The 28,000-nt window shown below is 41.6% G+C and overlaps 1 protein-coding gene across 1 annotated transcript; it reads right to left on the reverse strand.

Annotated features, from left to right (window-relative positions):
• chd4b (chromodomain helicase DNA binding protein 4b) lies at positions 1–27,992 on the reverse strand. Its single transcript, XM_062992576.1, has 40 exons — positions 27,752–27,992; positions 27,023–27,099; positions 26,095–26,210; positions 25,638–25,892; positions 25,175–25,290; positions 23,842–24,140; positions 23,288–23,400; positions 22,805–22,922; positions 21,960–22,129; positions 21,376–21,645; positions 21,091–21,294; positions 20,441–20,649; positions 20,072–20,203; positions 17,876–17,972; positions 17,243–17,434; positions 16,951–17,151; positions 16,655–16,792; positions 16,044–16,165; positions 15,775–15,948; positions 15,466–15,607; positions 14,886–15,017; positions 14,687–14,804; positions 14,318–14,442; positions 13,442–13,534; positions 12,880–13,021; positions 9,740–9,909; positions 9,320–9,497; positions 9,143–9,229; positions 8,969–9,060; positions 8,740–8,873; positions 6,597–6,741; positions 6,314–6,470; positions 6,130–6,230; positions 5,793–6,033; positions 5,639–5,701; positions 4,441–4,578; positions 3,942–4,050; positions 2,593–2,725; positions 1,940–2,135; positions 1–1,839 (listed from the first exon to the last, which is right to left on the reverse strand). Exons 2-40 carry the CDS (start codon positions 27,072–27,074, stop codon positions 1,664–1,666), a joined length of 5,850 nt encoding a protein of 1,949 aa, XP_062848646.1. The 5' UTR covers positions 27,075–27,099; positions 27,752–27,992; the 3' UTR covers positions 1–1,663.
• Between the last annotated feature and the right edge of the window lie 8 nt (positions 27,993–28,000).

Consider the following 28,000-nt stretch of genomic DNA (forward strand, 5'->3'; position numbering starts at 1 on the left):
GATGCTTAATATTATTGTTTATTGCAGGTCTCAAAACCAACATTATATTAACGAGTATAAACAATACAAGGGTAACAACATTAATTACAAAGTGTTAATCCAAAAGGGATGGGGCTTTCAGAGTGACATCTCAGTAATAAACAGGAAGAGAAACACAGTGTGTGGAATAGATGCTGACAAACTAAGTGTCTCTATATGAGCCTGTGTCCCAAATCACTATTATTCTGTACTAAACATTGTATGTAGCACATAGCCTTTAGAATGCAATGCTAGTGAAATCATTTATTCTTTATAAGATCATAAATGTGTTCCAAATAGTGTGTCAAAATATTGGTGCAGAAACATTTGAACATTGCTGTTCACTAAATGCTGGTAAAATGTTGAATGTGTAATACCATGTTCACAGTAGAGGGCAGAAAAAAACTTAAGTCCAAATTAGTCCCTTTACATTAGCTCAAATTTGAAAAAAGAAATCCCACCCTTTAAGGCTTTGATATCAATATTTGTTAAAAAATATTCCAACAAACATGTGTGCACTAGACCTGGATGGGCCCACAGTGTGTGTTAAGAGTTACTGTGGTGATATGGTGCTGCATTCTAACAATTCACTCAGAACTGAAATTGAAACAACTCCCATAATTTCACCTAATCTCTAAGAATTATAGGAGATCTGAAAATAAGCAGACATGCTTTAAACATGTAATTAACTAGACAGTGGATGAAACTGCTGTTAGGAGAGGATTACTAATATAGTTTCTTAGCAGCAAAAAAATGTTAAACGAGATTTCGTTTTGCTAAATTAGGTATTTTAAAACCAAACAATTTAAAATAAAACAGAAAATAAATTGTTAATTATGACATTTTGTTGCTTTTTCTCAATTTTGCATCATGTTTTAGTAAAAACAATAAATGTAAAACAATCTAAAGCAAAATGACACAAAAACAATCCCAAAATTTTTGCTATTATACACATCAGTTTATTCATATAAAAAGTCTTGGTCTCCACTGACACTGGTCTTTGTTAGTACTGGTCTTAGTCTTTGTTTTTATGGGCTATGATTTTGTCTTGATTGCTGTGGGTTTTATTCTTAATTTTGATTGGTATGGACCCTGATCTTGTCTTGATTTTGGTTGGTATGGGCTTCAACCTTGTGTTGATTTTAGTTGGTGTGGGCTCTGATCTTGTTTTGATTTTGGTAGGTATGGACCCTGATCTTGTTTTGATTTTGGTAGGTATGGACTTTGATCTTGTTTTGATTTTGGTTGGTATGGGCTTTGATCTTGTGTTGATTTTAGTTGGTGTGGGCTCTGATCTTGTCTTAATTATGGTAGGTACGGGCCTCTGATCTTGTGTTGGTCGTAGTTCGCTGTTTAAAAATGTTATTTATTAACAGGTACAATCTTTTTTGTGGGTGTGTGTATTTCATTGGGACAAAGCCTAAAATAGGAATAAGTTGGTGAATGAGTAAAACTCTCTCTGCAACTTACTCTGCATCACTAATTATGCTTATATGACTTGGGACACAGCCTGAAACAAGCAATCTGTGTGTGATATATAATCCAGAACTGTAGGAGTAAATGAATTAGTGAATCATTCTGAATTGGGACACAGCCTAAAGTGAAACAGGAGAAGTCACTAATGGGTAAAAAGTTTGGTGGGAGGTTAGCGAGTCCCCTGTGTTTGCGTGATCTCTGACCCCCGGTTGGCCAGGCGGCTCAGGATGCTGCGCTCCGACATCTGCAGTCGCACAGCAACCGGTGGTATCCGGGCAATGGTTGCCGGGAGACGAGTAACATCTGCCTTCATGTCGCTTAGCAACTCTTCCAGCTGTTTAAGAACTGAGAGAGAGGAGGGTGGAGTTAAAGTTACATCTGAGTTGTGTGTGTAGAGTTGTTCGTATACAGTTGTGTATACAGCGTTGTATGTAGAGTTGTGTACCTTTGTGTAGCACAGCATTGGCTGGTTTGTTTCCCCTCATGCTCTCCTTGCTGAGGTGCTGGTGAGATTCAGCTAAACACTCCACCTCACTGAACCTGGTGTTGAGGGCCATAGAGGGGTGAGAAGGATCTTCAGTCATGTTCAGATAAGCTGCTCTACGTAACTGCTCCTCAATCACCAACGCCTGCTCCAACAACTACATAGCAAGAGAGCGAGACACGAGGCGTAAAGGTTACACAAAACCACATACACACAGCAGCCACTTTATTAGGACCTGCTGGATAATGTCATTTTCCAATGAACAAAAGATCACATCAGGTTCCACATTTGTTTATTCAAATGTCCACAGACAAGAAAAGGGGAATCTGAAGCTAACAAGGACACAGGTCCACCATAAATGGACAGCTGAAGATTGGAAAAACGCTGCCTGGTCTGATGAATGTTAATATCAGTTCATTCTGACAATAATTACTGAGAACAGTTTGGGTTCTGCAAATTGCTAATTACTCATTTCATCAGTTCTGATCATAACAGACAGTCATACTGGCTTCGTCAGCATCCCTGAACAGATGCCATGGCCCCCAGGATGCATCAGTACACACTTTGGAAAGGAAGCAGAATGTTTGTATATCAATGTGTAGTGTGTGTGTTACCTTGAACCTGCGAGCAAGAAACTTGTTCTTGATCTCGATGAAGTTCCCTCTGCTCATCTCTCCTTTGAATGGCTGGTTCAGGATGCAGAAACGTGGGTCGTTCTGGACATCCTGCCACCGTGCATATCCATGTCTGATATCACCGAGTCAAAGGTCAAACGTAGAAAGCGTAATCAGAATTTGGTGGCTGCAGTTCCACCCTCAGCAACCACTTCAACAAAAAACCTTTCTAATACTAAAAGGACAGCTAGGGTTAGTATCTTTAGCCGTTATTGGAGTTCACTGTCTGGGGAAGTCTGTCTGTGCAAAAGCTGGCAATGAAAGGCACATAATTCAAGCATGACCACACCCACAGTTCTTTTTTAAATATATCTCTGTTTAACACTGAGGAAATAGGCCGCTCAGGTGGCGCAGCGGTAAAGTACGCTAGCTCACCAGAGTTGGGTTTCTAGATGCATCGTATCGAAACTCAGCTCTACCTTTCCGACTGGGTTGGGCGGCAGTATGAATAACGTTTGGCTGTTGTTCAGGGGCTTAGGGGTAGAAGTCGGAGCATAGGTCCTCATAACTGGTACAACTGCGGCCCCTGCTGGTTGACTGATGGCGCCTGAACAGGGCTGAGGAATAACATTGAACTCGGCTCGTGCAGGTGAAAAATGCAGGCTGTACTGATTGCGTGCCGGAGGGGGCGCAAGTCAGTTGAGTGGCGTCCTCAGTCAGCGGCAAAGGGTCGAATCAGTATAGGGGACGCATTCAGGGTAATTGGACATGATTAGAATGGGGATAAAAGTTAAAGATAAAAAACACTGAGGAAATAGCATGGACAACCCTGAGTCTTCTTAATGAAAGTATCAGAAGTAGGTTTACTGTTTGCTGCCGTTCTCTCTGAGCTGTTTGGGCGCTGGTGTGATGTGTGTAGGGTTTTTGAAGGGTACGAGCAGAGCGCAGAGCTCAACACCAAATCCTCATCTTCAGAGAATCTAATTTACTGGGACTGTACAGTACACTTTACTTTCAGCTCTAGTACAGAGATTTTTCTACCGCTGCAGTAACTCACCGCTTCATCCTCACCATTCAACGCTTCCTCACCATTCACCGCTTCATTCTCACCATTCACCACTTCATCCTCACTGTTCACGGCTTTATTCTCACCATTTACCATGTAATCCTTACCATTCACTACTTTACATCAATAATTATGACAAGTGGACATGGTTTACACAGCAAACACCAGTGATTCCCTGCTGTGTCCCAAACTGCATCCTGTGTGCTACACAGTGTGTAACTATACCACGTGTGTGAACAGACATGTGTAAATAAAAGCATGTGCCACAGACAGTAGAGGATACTGGATGATGCCAGCCAGAAGCCAGTAGTCATGACGACGATGCCAAATATCATAAGTCTTCTTAGTGACAGTGGCAGCTTTCTCCTCATTCTGCCACAGAGAGTGTAGTTCTACAACACACACAGACAAAGTCATTAATAACTATATTCACATTATTATTGATATGATACAGACTGTAAATAGAGTATAGCTAGTAGAACCCAGGGATTTTCTTTCAGAGCCCCACTTTAATCACACAGCCTGATCATAGACCAGCTTAGATTTTACCATAGTCTAATTTGTTGTGAATTGTATCAGATAAAATTAAAACAAGCTTTGGATAGTAAGTGCAATATAAAATATAGGGGGCACTCTTGAGCACCAGGCAACCAAATCCAAATTACACCACCCAGTCTACACACAGAAGGGCTGTGTTCCAAATCACACCACCCTGCCTAGAATTGTGGATTGCCTGTATATATATATTAACACACACACACACATACACACACACTGTGTACCAGTGAATCCTCCATCTGCAATGTTAAACATGAATCTGTGTTTGATGTGCTTCTTCTTCTCCTCATTTTCTGCTCCTCCATCATCACCATTCATCCTAGACTCCTCCACCCTCACTCCATCCTTCTCGTCTTTCACATCTGTACAGAGACACACAGAGAGCTTTATACATGACCATAAGTTAGAGCGATGGTGGAAAGTTTCACTAGCAGAGCATTCTGTGCACTGACTGATCTTCATTTATCTGTGATTTGCTTTAAGTGGGGTGGCACGGTGGCTCGGTGGGTAGCACTGTCGTCTCACAGCAGGAAGGTCCTGGGTTCGAGCCCCAGGCGGGGCGGTCCGGGTCCTTTCTGTGCGGAGTTTGCTTGTTCTCCTCGTGTCTGAATGGGTTTCCTCCGGGAGCTCCGGTTTCCTCCCACAGTCCAAAAACATGCTGTCAGGTTAACTGGAGACACTGAGCAGCTGTTCTGCTATGGTGACCTCTAAAGCATGGAGCCTTCATTAATATGCTGATTATTTAAAGCACCATGAATAAAATGTATATAAATCAATAAAAAATGTATATACATCAATAAAATGTAGCAGTCAGAAACCTAGATTGGATTATTAGAACATGTCAATATGTTTTATGTTTGTTTTGTTATTTACAGGGGCAATTAGGTTAGCATGCTAACTCTGACTTAGACAGGCGAGACAGATTGCCAACAAACTCCAAATGTATACAACATAAAAATTTGTATATCTAAAACATGTATACAATTTAGCTATGGCTAAAGTTGTGGCTAAATTGTTATATTTCTGACAAAAATCCCAATTTAGTCATTTTCATGCCCATATTGTCATTCCTCTGCCACTTGGACCACCCCCACACTGGCCAAGAGGGGCAGCTCCAGCAAGTAGTGTAGTCACCACATCTTCACACCAGCCGGCGGTTGAGTGGTGGAGGAATACAGAGAGTATAATGTGTTCCCTTATACATGTTACAGCTCCACCACTGTCTCTACTGTAAACACAGCCAACAAGGGTGAAGGGAATGAAACAGAGGAACTGCAACTGATAATGTCAAAAGGGGACAAAGGACAAAGGGGAAACAATGCAAAACAAGTAACTAAATAATTAAAATATGTGGAGGATGCCTGTATAACAACATGTGTAGCATCTAGAATTCTTAAGGAGGTTTTGAGTGAGTGTGAGTACCTTTCTTCTCGTCTCCAGCTGGATTGTCGTCACTCTTCTCGTTGTTCTCCTCAGTACTCTCCTCTATTAATGCGGACATGAGGAAACATTGATCAGTTACACACAAAAACACACCAGAAAACCACCAGGCAGACAGAAATAAATCTCGACTTGCCTTTGGATTTGGAGATGATCTCTGATCTTTCCAGGTTGGTGTCTGCAGAAGAAGTGCTCTCTTTAGGAGAAGCCTCTTGGTCTTGCTCTTTCTTTTTTTCTGTCTCGGTTTCTCTCTTTGTTCTTCCCATCTCTGCAGCTTTGTCCTCTGAGGCAGATGTAACTTCACCCTTTGTCTCCTGTCCTGTTCCCTTCTGCTCCAGACTGAAGGTGGTTTCTCCATCATCTCCAATTTCTATTACCTATGATAAAGAGAGTCAGAGAGAAAGAGAGCGATTGATGGAGGGATAGAGATCAGATAAACATAATGGAACATGGAGACGTTGAGTGATGCGTACATCGTCATCCTGCAGTTTGGTGTTTTTTCTTTCTCTCTCGCCATCTTTCTCCATCTTCTCCTCTGTCTCTCTTTCTGAATCTTCTCCTCGTGGCTGATCCTCTGTACAAAACATAGCTACAATTTAGGGTTTGTTTGTATGTGCATGTCTGTAAGCAACAGTGAGGTGAAATGAGAGAGCGTACCCGCTGCAGGTGTGTTGGGTTGCGTATCTCCAGGTGTGCCAGTAGAGGGCGTTTTGGGATCATCTCCCGCGGCAACTGCCGCTGCTCTTTTTTTCTCCTCCAGTTCCTTCATCCATGGCATCGACCACTGACCGTTCACATGTTCAAACTCCTGCACCTAAACGACCGTCACCACACCATCACCAATCAGTCAAAAGAACAATCATACAATGAAGAAGCTGTGAGTCTGTGGTTGTGGGAGGCTCATCATGCATAGAAACACTACACACACACACATACACACCTTTTTCCGGATTAGTGACATCACGCCGATGCGTGTAAGAACATGTTGCCGTGACAACCCTTCACGTGGAACTCCGTCAGCGAAGGTTTCTGCACCGTCAGCACACGGTTCACATAAATGTCTCATAAACAGAGAGACATAAGCTCTGAGAATCACAGAAAGCAAGAGGTTATTATATCCTAATACACATACACACATACATATAACCAAAAATATGTAAACACAATGACCTTGTTGAACATTCTATTTCAAAACCATTGGTATTAATATAGACTTGTTTCTTCTTTTTGCTAAAACAGACTCTAATGGGAAAGCTTTCCACAAGATTTTTGGAAAGTACCTGTGGGAAATCATGGCCTGAAAAAGCTCACAATCAATGTGCCAATTCATCCCAAAGGTGTTGAGTCGGGTCGAGGTCAGGACAGAAAGAGAAGCTCAAAGACACAGTTCCAAATCATGTCTTTATGAAACTGACTTTGAGTCATTCTGGAACACGAGGTCCTTCTCCAAACTGTTGCATATATCTGGAAGCATGTATTTGATTGAATACACCTTTTAGCAACAAGTGTAACTGAAACATCTGAACTTAGAAAGAGGTGTCTGTATAATGTATATCAGAGCTTCTTTGCTAATCAATGTGGTACCCCAGATGTTTTAAGTGCTTACCAGAGTAAAGACATGGTGGCGCTGAACAACGCAGAATTAGAGTATGTTCACTGTATGGGCTGAAACAGCAAAACTGCCTCTCCTTAAGGCTGCCTGTCACCTCTTGCTGTTTGGGAGATGCTTAAACCCAGTCGCCTGGCCTTAAAAATCTGGTCATGATCAAAGTCCCTCAGGTCAGATCTGATCAGATCTGCTGCATTTACCATAAGAACTACGAGGAACTACCGTCAGCCCAACATATAATAGATCCCTCAGCCTCACATGCACCAGTACCACCAAACAGGCACCACGTACAGTATCATACAGAATCAATATTTTGACTCAAGTATACACCGACCAGGCATAACAATATGACCACTGACAGGTGACGTTAATAACACTGATTATCTCTACATCACGACACCTATATTAGGGATATTATGGGATATATTAGGCAGCAAGTGAACATTTTATCCTCAAAGTTTATGTGTTAGAAGCAGGAGAAATGGGCGAGCGTAAGGATGTGAGTGAGTTTGACAAGGGCGGAATTGTGAGGGCTAGACGACTGGGTCAAAGCATCTCCAAAACTGCAGCTCTTGTGATTCAAAAATATACAACTATATTACACACAACAACTCTTGGGCCCCCCAGGGGACACGTCATGACCCTTCCTGGTTTAAACAGGACAGAGTGAAACTGAACAGAGTGTGAAATGTGTAACAATTCTGGCTGCTGGAACAAAGAGCGGTGAAGATGCCAAGTACCTCGTCCTCCTCATCTTTAACCACGTACTGCACCACTTTAAAGGAGCTGAGGTACTCGTTCATGCTCTAATATATAGGTGGTATATTAGGCAGCAAGTGAACATTTTATCCTCAAAGTTTATGTGTTAGAAGCAGGAAAAATGGGCGTAAGGATTTGAGTGAGTTTGACAAGGGCCGAATTGTGATGGCTAAATGACTGGGTCAGAGCATCTCCGAAACTGCAGCTCTTGTGGGGTGTTCCCGGTCTGCAGTGGTCAGTATCTATCAAAAGTGGTCCAAGGAAGGAACAGTGGTATACCGGCGACAGGGTCATGGGTGGCCAAGGCTCACGTGCACGTGGGGGGCGAAGGCTGGCTCGTGCGGTCCGATCCAACAGATGAGCTACTGTAGCTCAAAGTTAATGCTGGTTCTGATAGAATGGTGTCAGAATACACAGTGCATTACAGTTGCAGGGCTGTTTTGGCAGCAAAAGGGGGACCAACACAATATTAGAAAGGTAAGGTGGTCATAATGTCATCGATGTGTAGTCTAACATTATTGTCTAAATTTTTATAATGAAATTCAAAGAAAAATTACATTTCTATCTGTAGATTTATGAAATCTCTGGAACATTTTCACGTTTATTACGTAGATGTGGATGTAGAAAGGTAAAGGATGGTCATGTTTGGATATTTTTAGTATTCATCTCAATGCCCCAACTTTAAAAATGACTTCTTTACACATGACACACTCACTTGAACTCCTTCTCAGATTTCCCTTTCAGGTCTCTGACGAGCCACTGGTTGGTGAAGGCGTCCTGTGGGGGCATGCCATACCTCATCACTGCATTCAGGAAGGCCTTCCTTTGTCGAGTGTTGAAGCCCAACACCTACAGAACCACAGAATGAATAAAAGAACGAGTGAATTATTAAGCATGAAGGAGAGCGTCAGTGATGGATGAGTGTATAATAATGATGAGCTGACCTCAATGTTTCCTCCCACTCTGGCCAGCAGGGGGGGCAGCGGTTTATCCTTGTCGTTCCTCAGACCTTTACGATTCGGTCTGCGTGAGTTCACTTTAGAGAGAGAAAGAGAGAGACATAAGATATAATCATAAGGAAAATATCAGTATAAAAACATCTTCCCATATTCATCTACCTTCAGAGCGCTCGTCAAAGTCCTCATCTGCTTCCTCTGAAGCAACCGAGTAATCTGACTGGTTGTCAGACTGTTCATCATGCCAATCTGATTGGAGGAGAGAAGAACAAATCAGAATAATGACTGGCACACACACAGTAAAATAGCTGAATGGTGGTGGGGTCTGAGGGTCAGTACCTCGCTCCTCCTGAGAGCAGTCATTGTAATTGACAGGTTTGCGTGGACGTTTTCCTTTCCCCAAATGACTGGCTAACACCTCCTGCTGCTGTTCATAATGATGTCGCAGTAACTTCTCCCAGTAATCTGGATCCACACTCTCCTCCTGCTTAATGATCTCCCGATCCACCACCTCCTCCTACAAAAACAAAATTCCACTTTAGATATCCGAAAATAAAGTGCATATGTTTATGATTATTCCTTTAGAACCAGTATACAGTCTTTCTTATACAACTATACAACACACAACAACTCTTGGGCCCCCCAGAGGACACGTCATGACCCTTCCAGGTTTAAACAGGTCAGAGTGAAACTGAACAGAGTGTGAAATGTGTAACAATTCTGGCTGCTGGAATAAAGAGTGTTGAAGATGCCAAGTACCTCGTCCTCCTCATCTTTAACCACGTACTGCGCCACTTTAAAGGAACTGAGGTACTCGTTCATGCTCTGAAGCTCCGTATCGTCGGTGCCGTCCTGGTTCCGATCCAGCAGTTTATCAATGGCTTTATCATCATAATGAATCACGCTGCTGTCCTCCTCCTTACTTTCACCTGATGTACACCAACACACAACAATCACACACCAAATGATCAACACTTTTAATCCATCAGCTCACAGAAGGAACCGGGCAGGGTGTCGGGGTTGATGGGGGCAAATGGACAGGTACACACTGCATTTTTAAATATTTTTCACTCAATTCAGTTTTCTCATAAGCGCAGGTGGAACCTGGTTGCTTAGTTTTAAGGTTTCACTGCCAATTTAACCTTCATAAATGCAGCATCCATCCTTTTATCCATCCATCCATCCACCCATTAGTTCTTCACTCCATCCATCCATCCATTCATCTACTCATCTATCCAGCCATCTATCCAATAATTCAATCATTTATTCATCAATCCATCAATATATCTACTCATTTATTAATTCATCTATCCATCCATCCTCCATCCATCCTCCATCCATCCATCCATCCATCAATCCATCCACCCATTCAACCATTAGTTCATCACTTCATCCATCCATCCATTCATCTACTCATCTATCCAACCATTCATCCAGCCATCTATCCAATAATTCAATCATTTATTCATCAATCCATCCATCTATCTACTCATTTATTAATTTATCCGTCCATCCATCCATCCATGGAAACAGGACACACCACAGCCCTGACCAGAATAAAGTGGTGGTAAAACTTCAACATTAAATGAACAAAATTACAACTTCAATAAATGAAATTTAATGAATATATTTTAAATATAATTTAAAATAAAAAAAATCAAAATTCAAACAACCAACAATGAAAACATTTTTTTTTTTTATATATATATATACAGTCATGGCCGAAAGTGTTGGCACCCCTGAAATTTTTTCAGAAAGTGAAGTATTTCTCCCAGAAAATTATTGCAATTACACATGTTTTGTTATACACATGTTTATTTCCTTTGTGTGTATTGGAACAACACAAAAAAGCAGAGAAGAAAAGGCAAATTTGACATAATTTCACACAAAACTCCAAAAATGGGCCGGACAAAATTATTGGCACCCTCAACTTAATATTTGGTTGCACACGCTTTGGAAAAAATAACTGAAATCAATCGCTTCCTATAACCATCAACAAGCTTCTTACACCTCTCAACTGGAATTCTGGACCACTCTTCTTTTGCAAACTGCTCCAGGTCTCTCATATTTGAAGGGTGCCTTCTCCCAACAGCAATTTTAAGATCTCTCCACAGGTGTTCAATGGGATTTAGATCCGGACTCATTGCTGGCCACTTCAGAACTCTCCAGCGCTTTGTTTCCATCCATTTCTGGGTGCTTTTTGAAGTATGTTTGGGGTCATTGTCCTGCTGGAAGACCCATGACCTAGGACGCAAACCCAGCTTTCTGACACTGCGCCCTACATTGCGACCCAAAATCCTTTGGTAATCTTCAGATTTCATGATGCCTTGCACACAGTCAAAGCACCCAGGGCCAGAGGCAGCAAAACAACCCCAAAACATATTTGAACCTCCACCATATTTGACTGTAGGTACTGTGTTCTTTTCTTTGTAGGCCTCATTCCGTTTTCGGTAAACAGTAGAATTATGTGCTTTACCAAAAAGCTCTATCTTGGTCTCATCTGTCCACAAGACGTTTTCCAAGAAGGATTTTGGCTTACTCACGTACATTTAGCAAACTGCAGTCTAGCTTAGTTATGTCTCTGTGTCAGCAGTGGGGTCCTCCTGGGTCTCCTGCCATAGCGTTTCATTTCATTCAAATGTCGACGGATAGTTCGCGCTGACACTGATGCACCCTGAGCCTGCAGGACAGCATGAATTTCTTTGGAACTTGATTGGGGCTGCTTATCCACCATCCGGACTATCCTGCGTTGCAACCTTTCATCAATTTTTCTCTTCCGTCCACGTCCAGGGAGATTAGCTACAGTGCCATGGGTTGTAAACTTCTTGATTATGTTGCGCACCGTGGACAAAGGAACATCAAGATCTCTGGAGATGGACTTGTAACCTTGAGATTGTTGATATTTTTCCACAATTTTGGTTCTCAAGTCCTCAGACAGTTCTCTTCTCCTCTTTCTGTTCACCATTCTTAGTGTGGCACACACAGACACACAATGCAAAGACTGAGTCAACTTCTCTCATTTTTATCTGGTGTTAGGTGTGATTTTTATATTGCCCACACCTGTTACTTGCCACAGGTGAGTTTAAACGAGCATCACATGCTTGAAACAAAGTTATTTACCCACAATTTTGAAAGGGTGCCAATAATTTTGTCCGGCCCATTTTTGGAGTTTTGTGTGAAATTATGTCAAATTTGCCTTTTCTTCTCTGCTTTTTTGTGTTGTTCCAATACACACAAAGGAAATAAACATGTGTATAACAAAACATGTGTAATTGCAATAATTTTCTAGGAGGAATACTTCATTTTCTGGAAAAAATTCAGGGGTGCCAACACTTTTGGCCATGACTGTATATATTTTTTATACAGTTTTTTTTTTCCAGGATGGCTTGTGTATTATAGTTTAAGTTATAATTGTAAAATTAAACTTTTAATGTATAATTATCAAGGTAATCAAATTATAATGCATAAGTTTGTGCACTCCAGGTAAAATTCCATGATTTGGTGAAAAGTTACTTTGCTTATGTGTTAAATTCAGGAAATGAATATAAATTATGGAGAAAAATGCAGTGTGGTAATGAATGGGTGATGTGTTAGGTGGTGTAAGTCATTCAGTTCTCTCTGTAAACGCTGGATCAGCGTAGACCATGTGGTGTTACACATGATTTGCAGACCCTGAAAGTGTGGTTCAGTATTTTGGTTAGACTCACAGTAGAAATGTAGTCGGTAAAGATTTTTCGGGTGTGACAAAAACACTTGATTGAGCAGAACGCTGCAGAGATTCTCTTAGAATATTTCTGTCCCACAAATGCCACCATCTCTTTCACTTCCTACTTACTACCAGTCTTTGTTTTATGATGGACAGTTCTTACTCTCATGAACCATGAACAAGCTGCTCTCACCTTCAGTAGCTTCATGTTTAAACAGCTGTTCAGTACCGAACTTTAAAATGTCGTCCAGTTCCTGTTTGGACATGTTGCCCGCTTTGGAACCCAAACCAGGTCGAACTACCAGGTGGGTCAGCATCATCTTCTTCTTCGCCACCTGCATAATCAACACCACAACTCATCACTCGGCTGTGATCTCCACTCAGAACAAGAAGTTCCACAGATAAACACACTTCATACCTATTTCACAGTACTTTGTTTTAAAAGTGACACTTCAGTAGTCTTTCCTTTACATTTTTATGTCTTTTTCAACTAATTTAGTAACATTTAATTCCTTACAATACTCTCGTTAGTTTCACTGCATGCACAACACCCAGCTACACTTTTAAACTTGTAAAAATAAAATAAAATCCAATGCAGGAAAAGTTTGAGAGATATGTGGCTTGTGTCAATGCTGCACATTAAACACTACATGGCCAAAAATATGTGGACAACCCACATGATGCGGAACACTCTTTCCTTCTGCTTTGCTGTAAAGCACTGTAGTATTGTGATTGTGTCTGTGTGTAAGACTAACCTGAGTGATCCTCTCCTCCACTGATGCTTTAGTGACAAACCTGTAGATCATCACCTTCCTGTTCTGACCGATACGATGAGCTCTACTGAACGCCTGGTACACACAGACCCAAAATGATCACGAACAACATCAGCACTCAAGACTCACTGGCCATTTTGAGTTACACTTATCATATTAATGTGGGTATACAATTACTGTAACTCCCTGCACTTTGTATGTCATCCATCAACGGAAACGGATCCCAACAGGATCTCTGCTGACCAGATGATATGGTAGTGGTAGATTGTGTTGTTCTGGTATGGGTATAGCAGGTGCAACAGGGATTTTTAAACAACCTCAGTGTCAATGATGAAAGGAGAATAGTGCTCCCACCAAAAATATAAAGCCAGCAGCATACACATTGTTTCTCTTACGTCTACACCCACCATAAGCGCTCCAACATGAGTACAACAAAACACCAAACTGTATCTGCTCCGTGAATGCCAGCTGAGATTCCTGTCCACTTAAGATAAGGGGGTGGGGAAGGAAGTGGGGGTACAGCTTCTAGACCAGAGTTTTAAGTGTCACTGGCGAGGTCGGGCGCTCAACAGACACAGCGGTAATGTCTGATGGAGGAAAAGCTGGATGATGAATCTCCTCCTTAATGCTACACCAGCGCCTCCTGCTGGCTGGTTGAAGTTTCAGTAAAAGTGGTGGAGCAGTACAGAGAGAACAGTATGTCCCTTCATACAAGTTCTGAAAGGTCGGTGAAAATGTATTTATTCATAATAGTTTTGTAAGAGTACTGACTGATTAACAAAAACACCACAAACTTCACATACATAACAAACAATGAGGTGGTCTTAGCGTAAAAATGTTTGCTGTTATAAGTGATACCTGAATATCGTTGTGTGGGTTCCAGTCGGAGTCATAGATAATGACGGTGTCTGCAGTTGCCAGGTTGATGCCTAAACCCCCTGCTCGTGTGGAGAGCAGAAACACAAACTGAGGAGCTCCAGGAGCTGGAATAAAAAAAAAAAAGAACCCGAAGATTAAATCAGTGTCTCAATACTTTTCCACTACACTGTTCCTCCCTCTGTTCCTCCATTACAAGTATGTGCACTCCTAGTGAAGATGGGTTGAATTTAAACACAGCCTTCGTCTTTGTTATATGAAGTCATAGGGTGTGGTACTATCCTGTAAAGCTCTGCTACATTTACTATTTTAGTTTATTCAATTAGTGTATATGTGTGTGGGGGTGCTCACCATTGAACCTGTCGATGGCTTCTTGTCTCATCACTCCAGTTACTCCACCATCTATCCGCTCATACTTATATCCCTCGTTCTCCAGGAAATCCTCCAGCAGGTCCAGCATCTTCGTCATCTACACAACACACAGAGAGTGCATGAATGAGAGTGTGCTTGAGCGGTAAGTGTGTGTATGTGTGTGTGAGTGTGTGTGTACCTGTGAGAAAATCAGCACTCTGTGTCCATCCTCTTTCAGCTTCCTCAGCATCTTACACAGCAGCATCAGTTTCCCAGAGGCCTTTGTGAGAGTTCCACCCTCATACATACCATTAGGCATTTTAGAAGCTTCCTGTTATCAACATCCAGAAGAAAACAATATAAACATTATTTATGTAAAAAGTATTAATATAAACAAAATAAGCATGATTTATATACACATGATTAATATAGACATGATTTAGATACAAATGATCCATATAAACATGATTCATGTAAACATGATTCAAGTAAAAATTATTTAAATAAACAGGTTTCAAATAAGCTATTAGTGAAAAAGTTAGATTAATTAATAATGAATAAGATAATTGACTGTAAAAAGATAATCAGTACAGAATCAAATAAGGTGATAAAAGAATCAATAAAAAAATCATTAAATTAATCCGTTTTAACAAATAAGTAAGTTACAGTCAGGTAATAACCAGTCATACAGGACTAATATAAACCCTGTAGCCCCCTTGCGTGTTGGTTTGTAATGAATGGTACAGTCTTACAAAGGAAAACAATGAGTGGAAGCTTACATTGGCAGCTGTAGGGAAGAGATAGGGATGGTTACAGCACTTCTTCAGGTCCATCACCACGTTCAGCAGGGACACCTGATTCCCCCCACCCCGCATATTCAGAGCCTCAAAATTACGCGTCAGAATGTATTTGTAGTACTTCCTGTTAGACACACACACACAAAGATGAGTAAAGTGAAGACCTACAGGTTATGTCTACCTGTGGCTGGCTGTGTCCCAAACCACCACAGGCTACCTATTATGCCCCACTGTATATACACTGGAAGGTTATTTGGGAAGCAATGGAGCCCTCTGTTTGGTTTGACTCACTTCTGCATGGGGCTGAGCTCCACACGGACGATGAGTTCGGTTTTGGAGGGCATGTGTTTGAAGACGTCGGCTTTGAGGCGGCGCAGCATGTGTGGTCCTAACATGTCGTGGAGCTTCTTAATCTGATCCTCTTTTGCAATGTCAGCAAACTCCTCCAGAAATCCCTCCAGATTACTGCAACACACACACACACACACACACACACATATATGTGTTACACACATTATACACACAGAAATACACACACAAGCACACACGCAGGGTCGTACTTGAATCTGTCGGGGGTGAGGAAGTTGAGTAGGTGGAACAGTTCCTCCAGGTTGTTCTGCAGTGGTGTTCCAGTCAGTAATAGTTTATGCTGTAGAGGGTAGTTATTCAAAACCCGAAAAAACTGAGAGGAACACAGAGAAACCAAAACAGAGATCAGATTAGATCAAATATCCACACTCACATCACACCTTTTCCTTTGTTCCTATAAAGAATCAGTACTCCTATTCGAAAAAAGAAGGGTTGTGTATAAAAAAACTTTAAAAAAAGGTTGTCTAAAAGAAATGGGTCAAAATAGCACTGTATTAAGCTAATTATAATAATTAAGGTAATTATTTCCAACTGTATTATTTTAAAGCTGTAACTGGCAATGCTGGCCAAACAGTAAATATGCACACTACACATGCTGCTGTCTGTGCTAGTCCTGCAGTGCTTTGCCAAAACACCAAGGGCAGTATAAACACAGTACATCCAGTCTGTAGGGGGCGGTACAAGGATTCACAAACATAAAAACATAGATGACATAGAAAACAAAAAAAAGCAATCAGGGAAAAAACAACCCAAAAAGTGTGTGTATGTGTTAGTGTGTGAGTTTGTGATATTGTACACTGACTTTTGATTGGTTGTTTTTGAGGCGGTGAGCTTCATCCACAACAAGACATGCCCAGTCTATAGAACCCAGCACAGCCTGATCGATCGTTATCAGCTCGTAGGACGTCAACAACACATGGAACTTCACCGATGCTTCTTTCTGCATGAAACCAACAAACACTTATAAACACTTGCATTTGGGTGTGTGTTTAATGTGAATAAAACTAAGAGTTGTTGATCAGTTGTTGGGTTGTGTTATTGTACACACCACTACCTTTACCAAACTGACTAACTGATGATTTGGTTGTTTATCCTCACCTTCATCTTGGAAGCTTTCTTTCCTCCACGGATGGCGTGATTCTCAAAGCTGAACTCGTTCTCTCTGATCACGGCTCGACTGTCTTTATCTCCCACATACGTAACCACATACAAGTCTGGTGCCCACATCTCAAACTCTCGCTCCCAGTTAATGATGGTGGAAAGAGGGGCACTCACCAGGAAAGGTCCTTTAGAATGGCCCTACAAAAAAACATTTACACAATATACAGTAGTTCTAATTGTGATCCCCTATAATAACAATTAAAAGATGAAAAACAAGAGGAATACACACCTCTTTATACAGTGAGTAGAGAAACACAGCAGTTTGGACAGTTTTGCCAAGTCCCATCTCATCAGCGAGGATGGTATCTGTACCCTGAGACCAGGAGAAGCGTAACCAGTTCAACCCCTCCAGCTGGTACGGGTGTAACGTTCCCCCTGTTACATCTAAGTATTCTGGCTGTCTGTCAAACTTCACCGTGGGCTACAGAAAGAAATGCACACAAATATAAGTTTATCTAATACACCAACCACACAGCCCGTGCAGGTGTACAGTTACTGACTGTTGTCCATCCAAATGCTCTCTGCAATGCATCCCTCCAAAACACCATACTACGCCATCCAATACCACTGGACCACTGCACTGTAGGGTAACTGTTGAGATGATTATGTTTAAATGTTGGATCAGTCTCCATACATAATAACACAATGGCCACTTTATTAGGTACAGCTGCTCATTCAAAGAGTTTTCCAACAGTCAGTCATGTAGCACCTGCATTGTGTATAAAAGTATAGATCTTCAGTTAAGTAAAAATGTGATCTGAGGTTGCCACATTGCCAGGTACCAGATCAGATTTTTGCTCCATTCTGATGATGGATCAAAGTACAGTAATGCTAAAGAGTGTGTGTGTGTCTGTGTTCTTACATCCACTACAGGGTTTACAGGTGGTTTCTCTATCCTCCTCACTTTCACTTTTTTCAGCTTCTTTCCTGGTCGCCCTTCGTCACCAATCATCAAATCTCTAAGAGTAAAAGGAAGAAAAACATCTAAATGTGCTCAGATGTGCGGCAGACATTTCATATCAAAGGTGGCTTACTATATACACAGATGATCCAAAACATTCAAAGTGGCCCCAGAAATGTGCATGGCAGTGTTTATTTTGTAGCACTGGTGCATGTGAGGGTAAGGGATGATATTAAATGTTGAACTGATGGTAGATTCTTGTAGTGCATGTGTTAAGTGCAGCAGATCTGATTAGCATCTGGGTCTGAGGGACCAGATCGTTAAAACCAGACGGCTGGGTTAGAGTATTTCCCAAAAAAGCAAGGAGTGTCACAGGTAGCCAAATGGTTTCTTTTTGTTTTGTTTTTCTCAGGATGAACTGAATGAGCTGAAGCTAATCTCACTTCAAATTATTCAGTGTTCTGTGTGTGTGTATGTACAGTGTATCACAAAAGTGAGTACACCCCTCACATTTCTGCAGATATTTAAGTATATCTTTTCATGGGACAACACTGACAAAATGACACTTTGACACAATGAAAAGTAGTCTGTGTGCAGCTTATATAACAGTGTAAATTTATTCTTCCCTCAAAATAACTCAATATACAGCCATTAATGTCTAAACCACCGGCAACAAAAGTGAGTACACCCCTAAGAGACTACACCCCTAAATGTCCAAATTGAGCACTGCTTGTCATTTTTCCTCCAAAATGTCATGTGATTTGTTAGTGTTACTAGGTCTCAGGTGTGCATAGGGAGCAGTTGTGTTCAATTTAGTAGTACAGCTCTCACACTCTCTCATACTGGTCACTAAAAGTTCCAACATGGCACCTCATGGCAAAGAACTCTCTGAGGATCTTAAAAGACGAATTGTTGCGCTACATGAAGATGGCCAAGGCTACAAGAAGATTGCCAACACCCTGAAACTGAGCTGCAGCACAGTGGCCAAGATCATCCAGCGTTTTAAAAGAGCAGGGTCCACTCAGAACAGACCTCGCGTTGGTCGTCCAAAGAAGCTGAGTGCACGTGCTCAGCGTCACATCCAACTGCTGTCTTTGAAAGATAGGCGCAGGAGTGCTGTCAGCATTGCTGCAGAGATTGAAAAGGTGGGGGGTCAGCCTGTCAGTGCTCAGACCATACGCCGCACACTACATCAAATTGGTCTGCATGGCTGTCACCCCAGAAGGAAGCCTCTTCTGAAGTCTCTACACAAGAAAGCCCACAAACAGTTTGCTGAAGACATGTCAACAAAGGACATGGATTACTGGAACCATGTCCTATGGTCTGATGAGACCAAGATTAATTTGTTTGGTTCAGATGGTCTCAAGCATGTGTGGCGGCAATCAGGTGAGGAGTACAAAGATAAGTGTGTCATGCCTACAGTCAAGCATGGTGGTGGGAATGCCATGGTCTGGGGCTGCATGAGTGCAGCAGGTGTTGGGGAGTTACATTTCATTGAGGGACACATGAACTCCAATATGTACTGTAAAATACTGAAGCAGAGCATGATCCCCTCCCTCCGGAAACTGGGTCGCAGGGCAGTGTTCCAGCATGATAATGACCCCAAACACACCTCTAAGACGACCACTGCTTTATTGAAGAGGCTGAGGGTAAAGGTGATGGACTGGCCAAGCATGTCTCCAGACCTAAACCCAATAGAACATCTTTGGGGCATCCTCAAGCGGAAGGTGGAGGAGCGCAAAGTCTCGAATATCCGCCAGCTCCGTGATGTCGTCATGGAGGAGTGGAAAAGCATTCCAGTGGCAACCTGTGAAGCTCTGGTAAACTCCATGCCCAGGAGAGTTAAGGCAGTTCTGGGAAATAATGGTGGCCACACAAAATATTGACACTTCAGGAACTTTCACTAAGGGGTGTACTCACTTTTGTTGCTGGTGGTTTAGACATTAATGGCTGTATATTGAGTTATTTTGAGGGAAGAATAAATTTACACTGTTATATAAGCTGCACACAGACTACTTTTCATTGTGTCAAAGTGTCATTTTGTCAGTGTTGTCCCATGAAAAGATATACTTAAATATCTGCAGAAATGTGAGGGGTGTACTCACTTTTGTGATACACTGTATGTGTGTGTGTGTGTGTGTGTGTGTGTGTGTGTACCTGTGATTCCAGTATTGTTGTTTGTACGTATCGAAATCAGGAATCTCCACCTCCTCACTCTCCCATGCTGACTGATCATATGGTAGATCTCTCCATTTAATCAGATAATGAACATTATTCTTCTTATCCACACTAATACAGTGAGAGAGAAAAAGGGAAAAAACATTTTAATGTAGAAATTCATATTTATTATATTTAGAACTTGCTGTGTTTTGATGTTCTATTTTGGCCTATTCCAAATATCTATAGAATAATTGAGTTGCAGAATAATCAAACCAGCTGCAGTTTGTGTAGATGTGAAGTCTAAATATCTGGAGTGCAAGGTGAGGACAATACTGCGTTCTACAGGGTTTAGGTTAATGTAGGTACCTGTGGTTAAGGATACGCTGGATGAGCAGCCACTCCATCTTGACACCGTATCGAGCAAACTGATCATCCATGCGGGCATACAGGGGGTCTTTACTCTTCCTTCTTACACTCTTATCATCATCACATTCAGCTGAGTCTAGAACCGGGGGTTCCTCCATATCAGTCTTACGCTGGAAATTACGGAACATCACCTGACAGTTCAGCTCCAACTGAGACAGAGAGAGAAAAATGTGTGTGAACCCTAAAATAACATAAATAGTTTAATGTACATAGATATGGCAAAACAAAGAAAACAACAGAACTTATTGCACAATTCGCTACACTAAACAGGTCGATTCTCCAGGTAAATTCTCCTCACTGTTATTAAATCAGTCAGCCCATGTCAGTTGTCCATTTCTGTAATAACGGTGCTGAAGCCAGATCAGGGCATCAGTTTCTGTGATGATAACAGGTGCCTGAACAAACTTGGAACCTTCCCAATACCCGAGTATGCGAACTTGAGAAAGGCTACAAAAGGTCATGTTACGTCTCCACCCATGACATGATAAAGGAATACTAGCTAGTCCCTCTGGCCTGAGTTTACCAAGCATGAAAATACACAAATTTCACCTGCTATAGTAACTTAACATAAATCCTGGGGTGTGGGTTACCTGCAGTTCCTGTACCCATGAGCAGTGCCAGTACGACATGTTACACCACTTCACGAAAAACTCTCTCTCCTTTCGGCCAATCAGAGGAGGTGGATCAGGAGCATCAGCAGGTAAATCCGGTGAGCGAGGTACTGGGATCGGAGGTGGAGCTTCACCCCAACGCCATGTCAGGACCTTCTGGACTTTGCCCTTCAGCGGAGGGCACTAAGGAACATTTAAATGATTAATAATAATAAAACAATAATAATAATAGAGAAGATCTCATAACCACCCTCAGTCTCTCACCCTGCAGCGGGGGCAGATCCACTCTCCATTCGGGATTTCAGGGAGGGGCGGGTTTAGGCAATGCATGTGGTAGGATGATGGGCAAGTATCACAGCACAGCAGCTCTCCTCCATCCTTACACACCCGACAGTACTCCATATGATGATCTTCTTCCTCCTCCTCCTCCACATCCTCCTCCTCCATCCCATCATCATTCCTCCTTCTTTCATCAATCTCTTCCTCCCCTTCAGAACTCTCCTCACGCGCCTCCCACTGGATCCCCTCCTTCTCCTGAAACACAAAGTGAGGGTTTATTTAGGGCTATTTGAGGTTTATGTACACTTGTAGGGACTGTCCTGTCGGTCTTGACATTTCGATGATTTCTGCAAATGTTTTCAGTCTGTGATTGAATGAGTGAAACACTATGTTGTAATGTCACTTGGGGGCATTTCTAAGCCACTAAGGTCCCAAACACATCTGTACTCGTTTTTAAAAAGCATATATTTGCATCAGTCATGGAAAGAGTTGCAAAAATCACTGAAATCACTGAAAGTGTAAAATGATAACATGGTATTTGATAGAAAAGTAAAGAATAATTAGCGTACACAGTGTGGGCAGCTCCAGGTTCCTTCAGGTGCTTTTTCCATTTCAGGATCGAGACAGACCAGGTGGTATGCTCTGGGACAGGTATCACACAGGATGATCTCCCCACCCTGCTGGCACACCTCACAGTAATCCTGGTGATCCGTCTCATACCCGTCACAATCAGCATTTACTGCAGGGAGAGAACATTAAGGTATCATTGATAAACATGGTTCAGTGTGTTTGGTGCTGGTGTTTGTGCAATACGTGTCCCCACCCCCAATCCAGGCAGTAATTTTAGAAGTGATGGCTGATCACTACTGTTTGTCCCACTGACAGAAACTGAATAAATTCATATTGAATCAAATCAGATAAATGCAATGAATCATTTCCTAAAGAATCGTAAATGAATCAAGTTATTCTCAAAATTTTAAATCATTATAAAATGTTTTACTAATTGGCTAAAACATCTTACCTGCCATGCCCCCCACTTGGTGGCAGGTAGAGGTAATAGTGTAGATCTTCTTAAACTACAATTTAAAGCATTTCCTGCCCCCAATCAAATATCACTTACTACACCTGGGAGCAACCATTAAGCAATCCTGCGACTCAGCTCTGTGCTAAGTCCTCTAACTGCCTGTTGTGTTTTCTGTTACTCCCATTACCCCTCTTTTTAGCTTTCCTTAACTCCAGTTTCCAAAAACCTAACAAGTATGGTAGCAGCTTTCTGGTACTATAGCTGCCATGAGCATTCTTCAGTTTAAAGCTTTCTGGGTTTTGCATCTGGTTTTCTTTTTCAACATTTTTTACTGGTGTAAAACAGTGTGTGTGCTGTCTGAGCATGTGAGGGTAGGAGCCTGATTTCTACCTTTCTTCTTCTTCTTGGCTCTCTTGGACTTTTTGTTTTTAGGTCGGCTACTGCGGTTTGATCCATCACTTACTGAGAAGCCCTCAAAATCACTCTCACCATCCTCATCCTCACCACTCTGATACAGAGAACGATAGAGAGAGAGATACAAGCATAGTTAAACAGGGTTTGGCATCATGGGGGCATTCAAAAGCTACAATCCCAGAACCTACTAGAATATCTTACAGTGTCCACCTGCTTTAGGTGTTTAATAGATGTTCAAAAAAAGAAAAAGATACACATACAGAGGACTGCTCTACTCCTCCGTTTTTCTGATGCTCATATCAGTACCATGACCAGACTGTAGGAGTCGCTGTTGCAGTGGCAGGTAGGCGATGACCTATAAGGCCCTCCCTCAGACACAACCATGTCTGATACGTGGCCAAGCTAGTGTATAAGACTGCTGTGTCAGTGTGTGTGTGTGTGTGTGTGTGTAATACGTACCGATGATCTTTTTCTCTTGAATGCAGCTAGTTTAATTTTGAGTGGTGCCACTTTCTTTGCTTTAGGTTTCTTATCCTGCACTTTGGGCTTTGTCCTCCGACGAGCATTCGGTCCTGTAAAACACACACACACACACACAGAAACATGCACACATACACACATGGTCCTGAGCAAATAACAACATGTACAGTGGTTTGAAAACATGTTTTTTTTTTATTCAATTTCTAAATGTTAAATCCTTCATCTCTGTTTAATATTTATAAGAAAAATTTGGCATGTTCTTCCTCTATGGAGTGATAGCTCAGTTGTTAGGGTACTGGACTAGTAAACAGAAGGTTGCCGGTTCAAGCCCCGCCACCACCAAGTTGCCACTGTTGGGTCCCTGAGCAAGGCCCTTAACCCTCAGTTGCTCATTGTGTAAGTCGCTTTGGATAAAAGCGTCTGCTAAATGCTAAAAATGTAAATGTATATTTCCCTTAAGTACTCTATTTTCTCTACACCAAAAAAACTTTTGTGAGTGTGTTATGCCTTAAGTTCCTCTCTGTCTGTCTTACCTTTGCCCTCTTTGGTTTTGGCTTTGCGTATTGGTGCAGCAGGTGCTGGTTGTGTTGCCAGGGTTGGTGCTGAGGTGTTTGCTGGTGCAGTTGTTGGGGTGGTTATAGTGGAAGAGACACCTGACACTGTGGACTTTGCTTCTGCAGTTGTGGTTACTCTGTCCACAGAGAGCAATGCGGCACTGGCACTCGCTGATCCTTTCATTGGGTTATTAGCACTGAACTCTCGCCATTTCGCACCCAGCACCATCATCATCTTGGATACGGGGATCTTCGGGTTCCTGGCTGCTATCAGGGGTCTGATAAACACACAGTTTAAAATCATAACGTATGAGATAAACCCAATTCAGAATCAAACCAAAAAGCTTATTATTATTATTATTAATGCACCTCACTTCTTTCATCATCATCTTCTCAAAATCATCATCATCCTTCAACCTATTAGTTTTGTTACTTAAACACTCAGTGTGGCTTTTCTTTTTAACTTTGGCAAGAGACCACTGTTTCATGATCTACTTTGTACTTATGGACAAGTGCTTAATGACAAGGTTAAATGACATTACATAACTTACTACACCACAATTAATCATCTAAGTTGCTGTTTATCTATTTTTAACCCAGCAGGCTAAACGAAAACCCCACAACAAACTTAGAAACATGAAGTGTTCCAAACATTCAGTCACAGAAACAAGAACACTCACTCACTCACTTTCTTAACCACTAATCTAATTAGGGTTGGGGGGGGAGTGCTGGAGCCTATCCCAGCTTTTCAATGGGCGCAAGGCACACAGTAACACCCTGGATGGGGCGCCAGTCCATCGCAGGGCAGACACACATACACACATGCACACACCCATTCATCTATAGGGCATTTCAATGTCTCCAATTAACTTGACACTATGTTTTTGGACTGTGGGTGGAAACTGGAGCTCACGGAGGAAACCCACGCAGACACAGGGAGAACATGCAAACTCCGCACAGAAAGGACCCGCCTGGGGATCGAACCCAGAACCTTCTTGCTGTGAAAACCTCTAGACTGCCTTAAAATAGACTATGTGGCCAAAAGTATGTGAACAACTGACTATGAACTTGTTAGACATTCAATTCCAAAACCATAGTCATTAATAGAAAGTAGAATTTATTTCATACACCTGTTAGCAATGCGTGTGGCTGAAACACCTGCATTAATAATGAGGGTGTATATAAGTGTATGTAAACTTTTGACCTCAGCTGCATGTTATTGCATGTATGAGCATGCAGGGGTAAGCAGGAGCCCAAAAACAGTTCTCTGGCCAGTGCTGTCTGGTCATGTGCTCCAACCCATCGTTCGTACCTGATCATCTGGCTAAAGGCTTTATAGTTGGTTAGAGAGTGGTAGTCCTCCTGACTGAAGGTGTAGTCGATATCCTTCATCCCCCAACCAGCCAGTAGCTCCGCGGATGATTTCGGCTGATGCACACAAAAAAACAGCAAAAAATCATTACATAATATCACACTCTGTGTCAGCCACTGGAGTTCCTTTCCAGAACAATAAACTTTCTTAGATAGTGTATAGTGTTCCTGTAGAAGCTTTAAGGTGCTGTCTGACTTTGCTGGAAAGGTTTAAGACAAATCAAACCTGGCTCAACAATTAATTTGTGAACTGGTTGAGTCACCAAAGGGGCAATTACTTTTTTACAAGGGTGTTATAGGTGTTATGTAATGTTTTGGTATTCATTTTTCGATGATTCACACTTCTACACATCATTACAAACAATTATAAGCACACCAATCACCTAAAGCATCTACACCCTCACCTGTCCAGCATCTTCATCATCATCGTCGTCCTCCTCCTCTTTCTCTGGTTCTGGATCTCGGCGTTTGTTCTTCCCTCCGCCGCTCTTCTCAGCTTTCTTTTTTTCTTTGGAGGAGGAATTTAATTTCTTTTTTTTCTTTTTGCTCGGGGCATAATCGCTCCCCTCACTGTCCGAACGTAACGTCTGCTCTTCATTCCCCTCCTCCTCTACCAGCCTTAGAGCTTCCAGAGCTTCTGGAGAACTTACCAGCACCTCCTAAAGAAAAGCAAGAGGAAACAAATATTGGTGCCCTGTCATTTTATGCTTCCAACACAGGACCTTTTTGTGTCACCAGACTGTGACCCTGTACACACAATGATGTCTGTAAAGACTTTTTCATGTGTTTGTTGTGACGGAACTACAGTGGCCTGCAAAAATCTCTCAACTCAACTTCACTGAACACCTAATTGTGTGTTACCTCTTTAAAAGGTTTCTGGCGTTTGGTGCCTTTGCTCTCTTTGCTTTTCTTCGCCTTTTTCTTCTTTTTGGATTTTGGAGCATCAAACTCTGTTGTAGGTTCCTCCTCTTCATCATCTAACAACCACACCAAATAAATCAGTTAAAAGAAATAGAATTATTTTAAGTCAACACTGGACTACAGCTGCGGGATACACAATATGACCAAAACAACATCCCATCCTGCACCATATACACAACATTTTTAAATGCTCTAATGTGTTAATTTGCTTTTATATCAGATTTCCACTAGACTTTGTACTGTGAATACATGACTTTTACTTCCATTCAGCAACAAGAGAATTAATAAAGAAAGGGTATTGATTTTGGATAATATGTCCTGGTTCACGTGTTTTAGTTCATCCCAAAGGTGTTTAAGGAGGGTCAATCAGGTTCTTTAACATAAAACTTACAGAACATTTTTCTTAATATAACTTAGATAAGTTAGAATTGTAATAGAGAATGACATTCCCCAAACTGTTGCAGCAAACTGGTCTTTAGAATGTTATTGTATTCTGTAGAATAATTATCTCCTTTTATTTCAACCAAGGCATCTAAACTTATTTACCATGTTTTTCAAATTCTACATTTAGGCAGAAATGCACTTGTCGAACCGTCAAACCCAAATTAATTTATCTAACACATTAGTTCATCAAAATGTTGGAGCACAGGTCATCATTTTCCAGTGGTACTTCACAGTCCAATGCTAGTGTGTTTTATAACACTCCAGCTGTCATTTGGCATTGTGCATGGTTAAGCTCTTGATTCACAATGCAATTGTCTGAAATAGTATACACTACCTAAAAGGGGTGTCCAAATACTTTTGCACATGCTGTGTAGTTATTAGACTTAATTAGGCAGTAGTACACAGGTAATTACAACAGCCTTACCTTGAATCTTGGATTCAAAACGTTCAATATTTTCGTCTTCACTGGCAGACATTCTGGTAGTGGAAATGCCAAAGCATCTGAGAACAGAAGTGTGATAAAAATAGAGTTACTTATTTACATCATGTCGTTTCATTTATTTACATCTGATTTGACTTCCATTCACTTCGGCGTACACTTGGTCTATGCGCACCCGTTTTGCAACATGTCCCGCCCCTGTTGCACTCTAATTGGCTGGTTGTTGTTTTTCACCTTCAGCGCTGTACTTGACAGGAATTTGTTTATTATTGAACATACAGTAAAGTTAGCCAATAATATAACAGGAAAACACAGGACCCTGGATTGCCGGAAAACGGATAGGGGAAAAAACATAGGGTGAAGTTTGGCAAGCAGGACGTCTGGTCTTCGCGAAGAGAAAAATATAAAACAAAACGGCGTATTTAATAAACAATTAGACTCGTCATGGCAGCTGGTAACATTTATAATGTAACATGTATTAACATTGATTGTATAATGTCAGGAATTACACGTTTTAATAATTTAATTCGCTTAAAACGGGACAGCTAGTGTTTATGCTAAGCTAATCTGTCAAAATGGTTCAGAACAGCCGCAAGTTCACGGCAGCGTTCAAGTGCACTCAGTTCGTTCAATGTGTCAGAAAAAGAAGCAATAAAGCCAACAATAAATATTGAATAAATAACGATGTGAATAAGTATAATGTAGATAACTTACTCAGGTGAGTCCAGGGTACAGTCTTTTGTTTGTTTAATTTCAGGTAAAATACAGTTAAATATGATACTTTTCTATATAAATAGCTATTAAATGAGTGTAATGATTTTGGAGACGTCGTCCACTCTTCACCCCGTGCTCTCCTCTCCTATCCTCACATACACAAAGAGATCAGGGGGGTGGACATCCCATAATATTCCCATACACACACACACACACACACACACTAAACCCAGCACAGCCACCTCGCAA

This window comes from Trichomycterus rosablanca, chromosome 3, assembly GCF_030014385.1.
Source record: "Trichomycterus rosablanca isolate fTriRos1 chromosome 3, fTriRos1.hap1, whole genome shotgun sequence".
Classification (NCBI taxonomy): domain Eukaryota; kingdom Metazoa; phylum Chordata; class Actinopteri; order Siluriformes; family Trichomycteridae; genus Trichomycterus; species Trichomycterus rosablanca.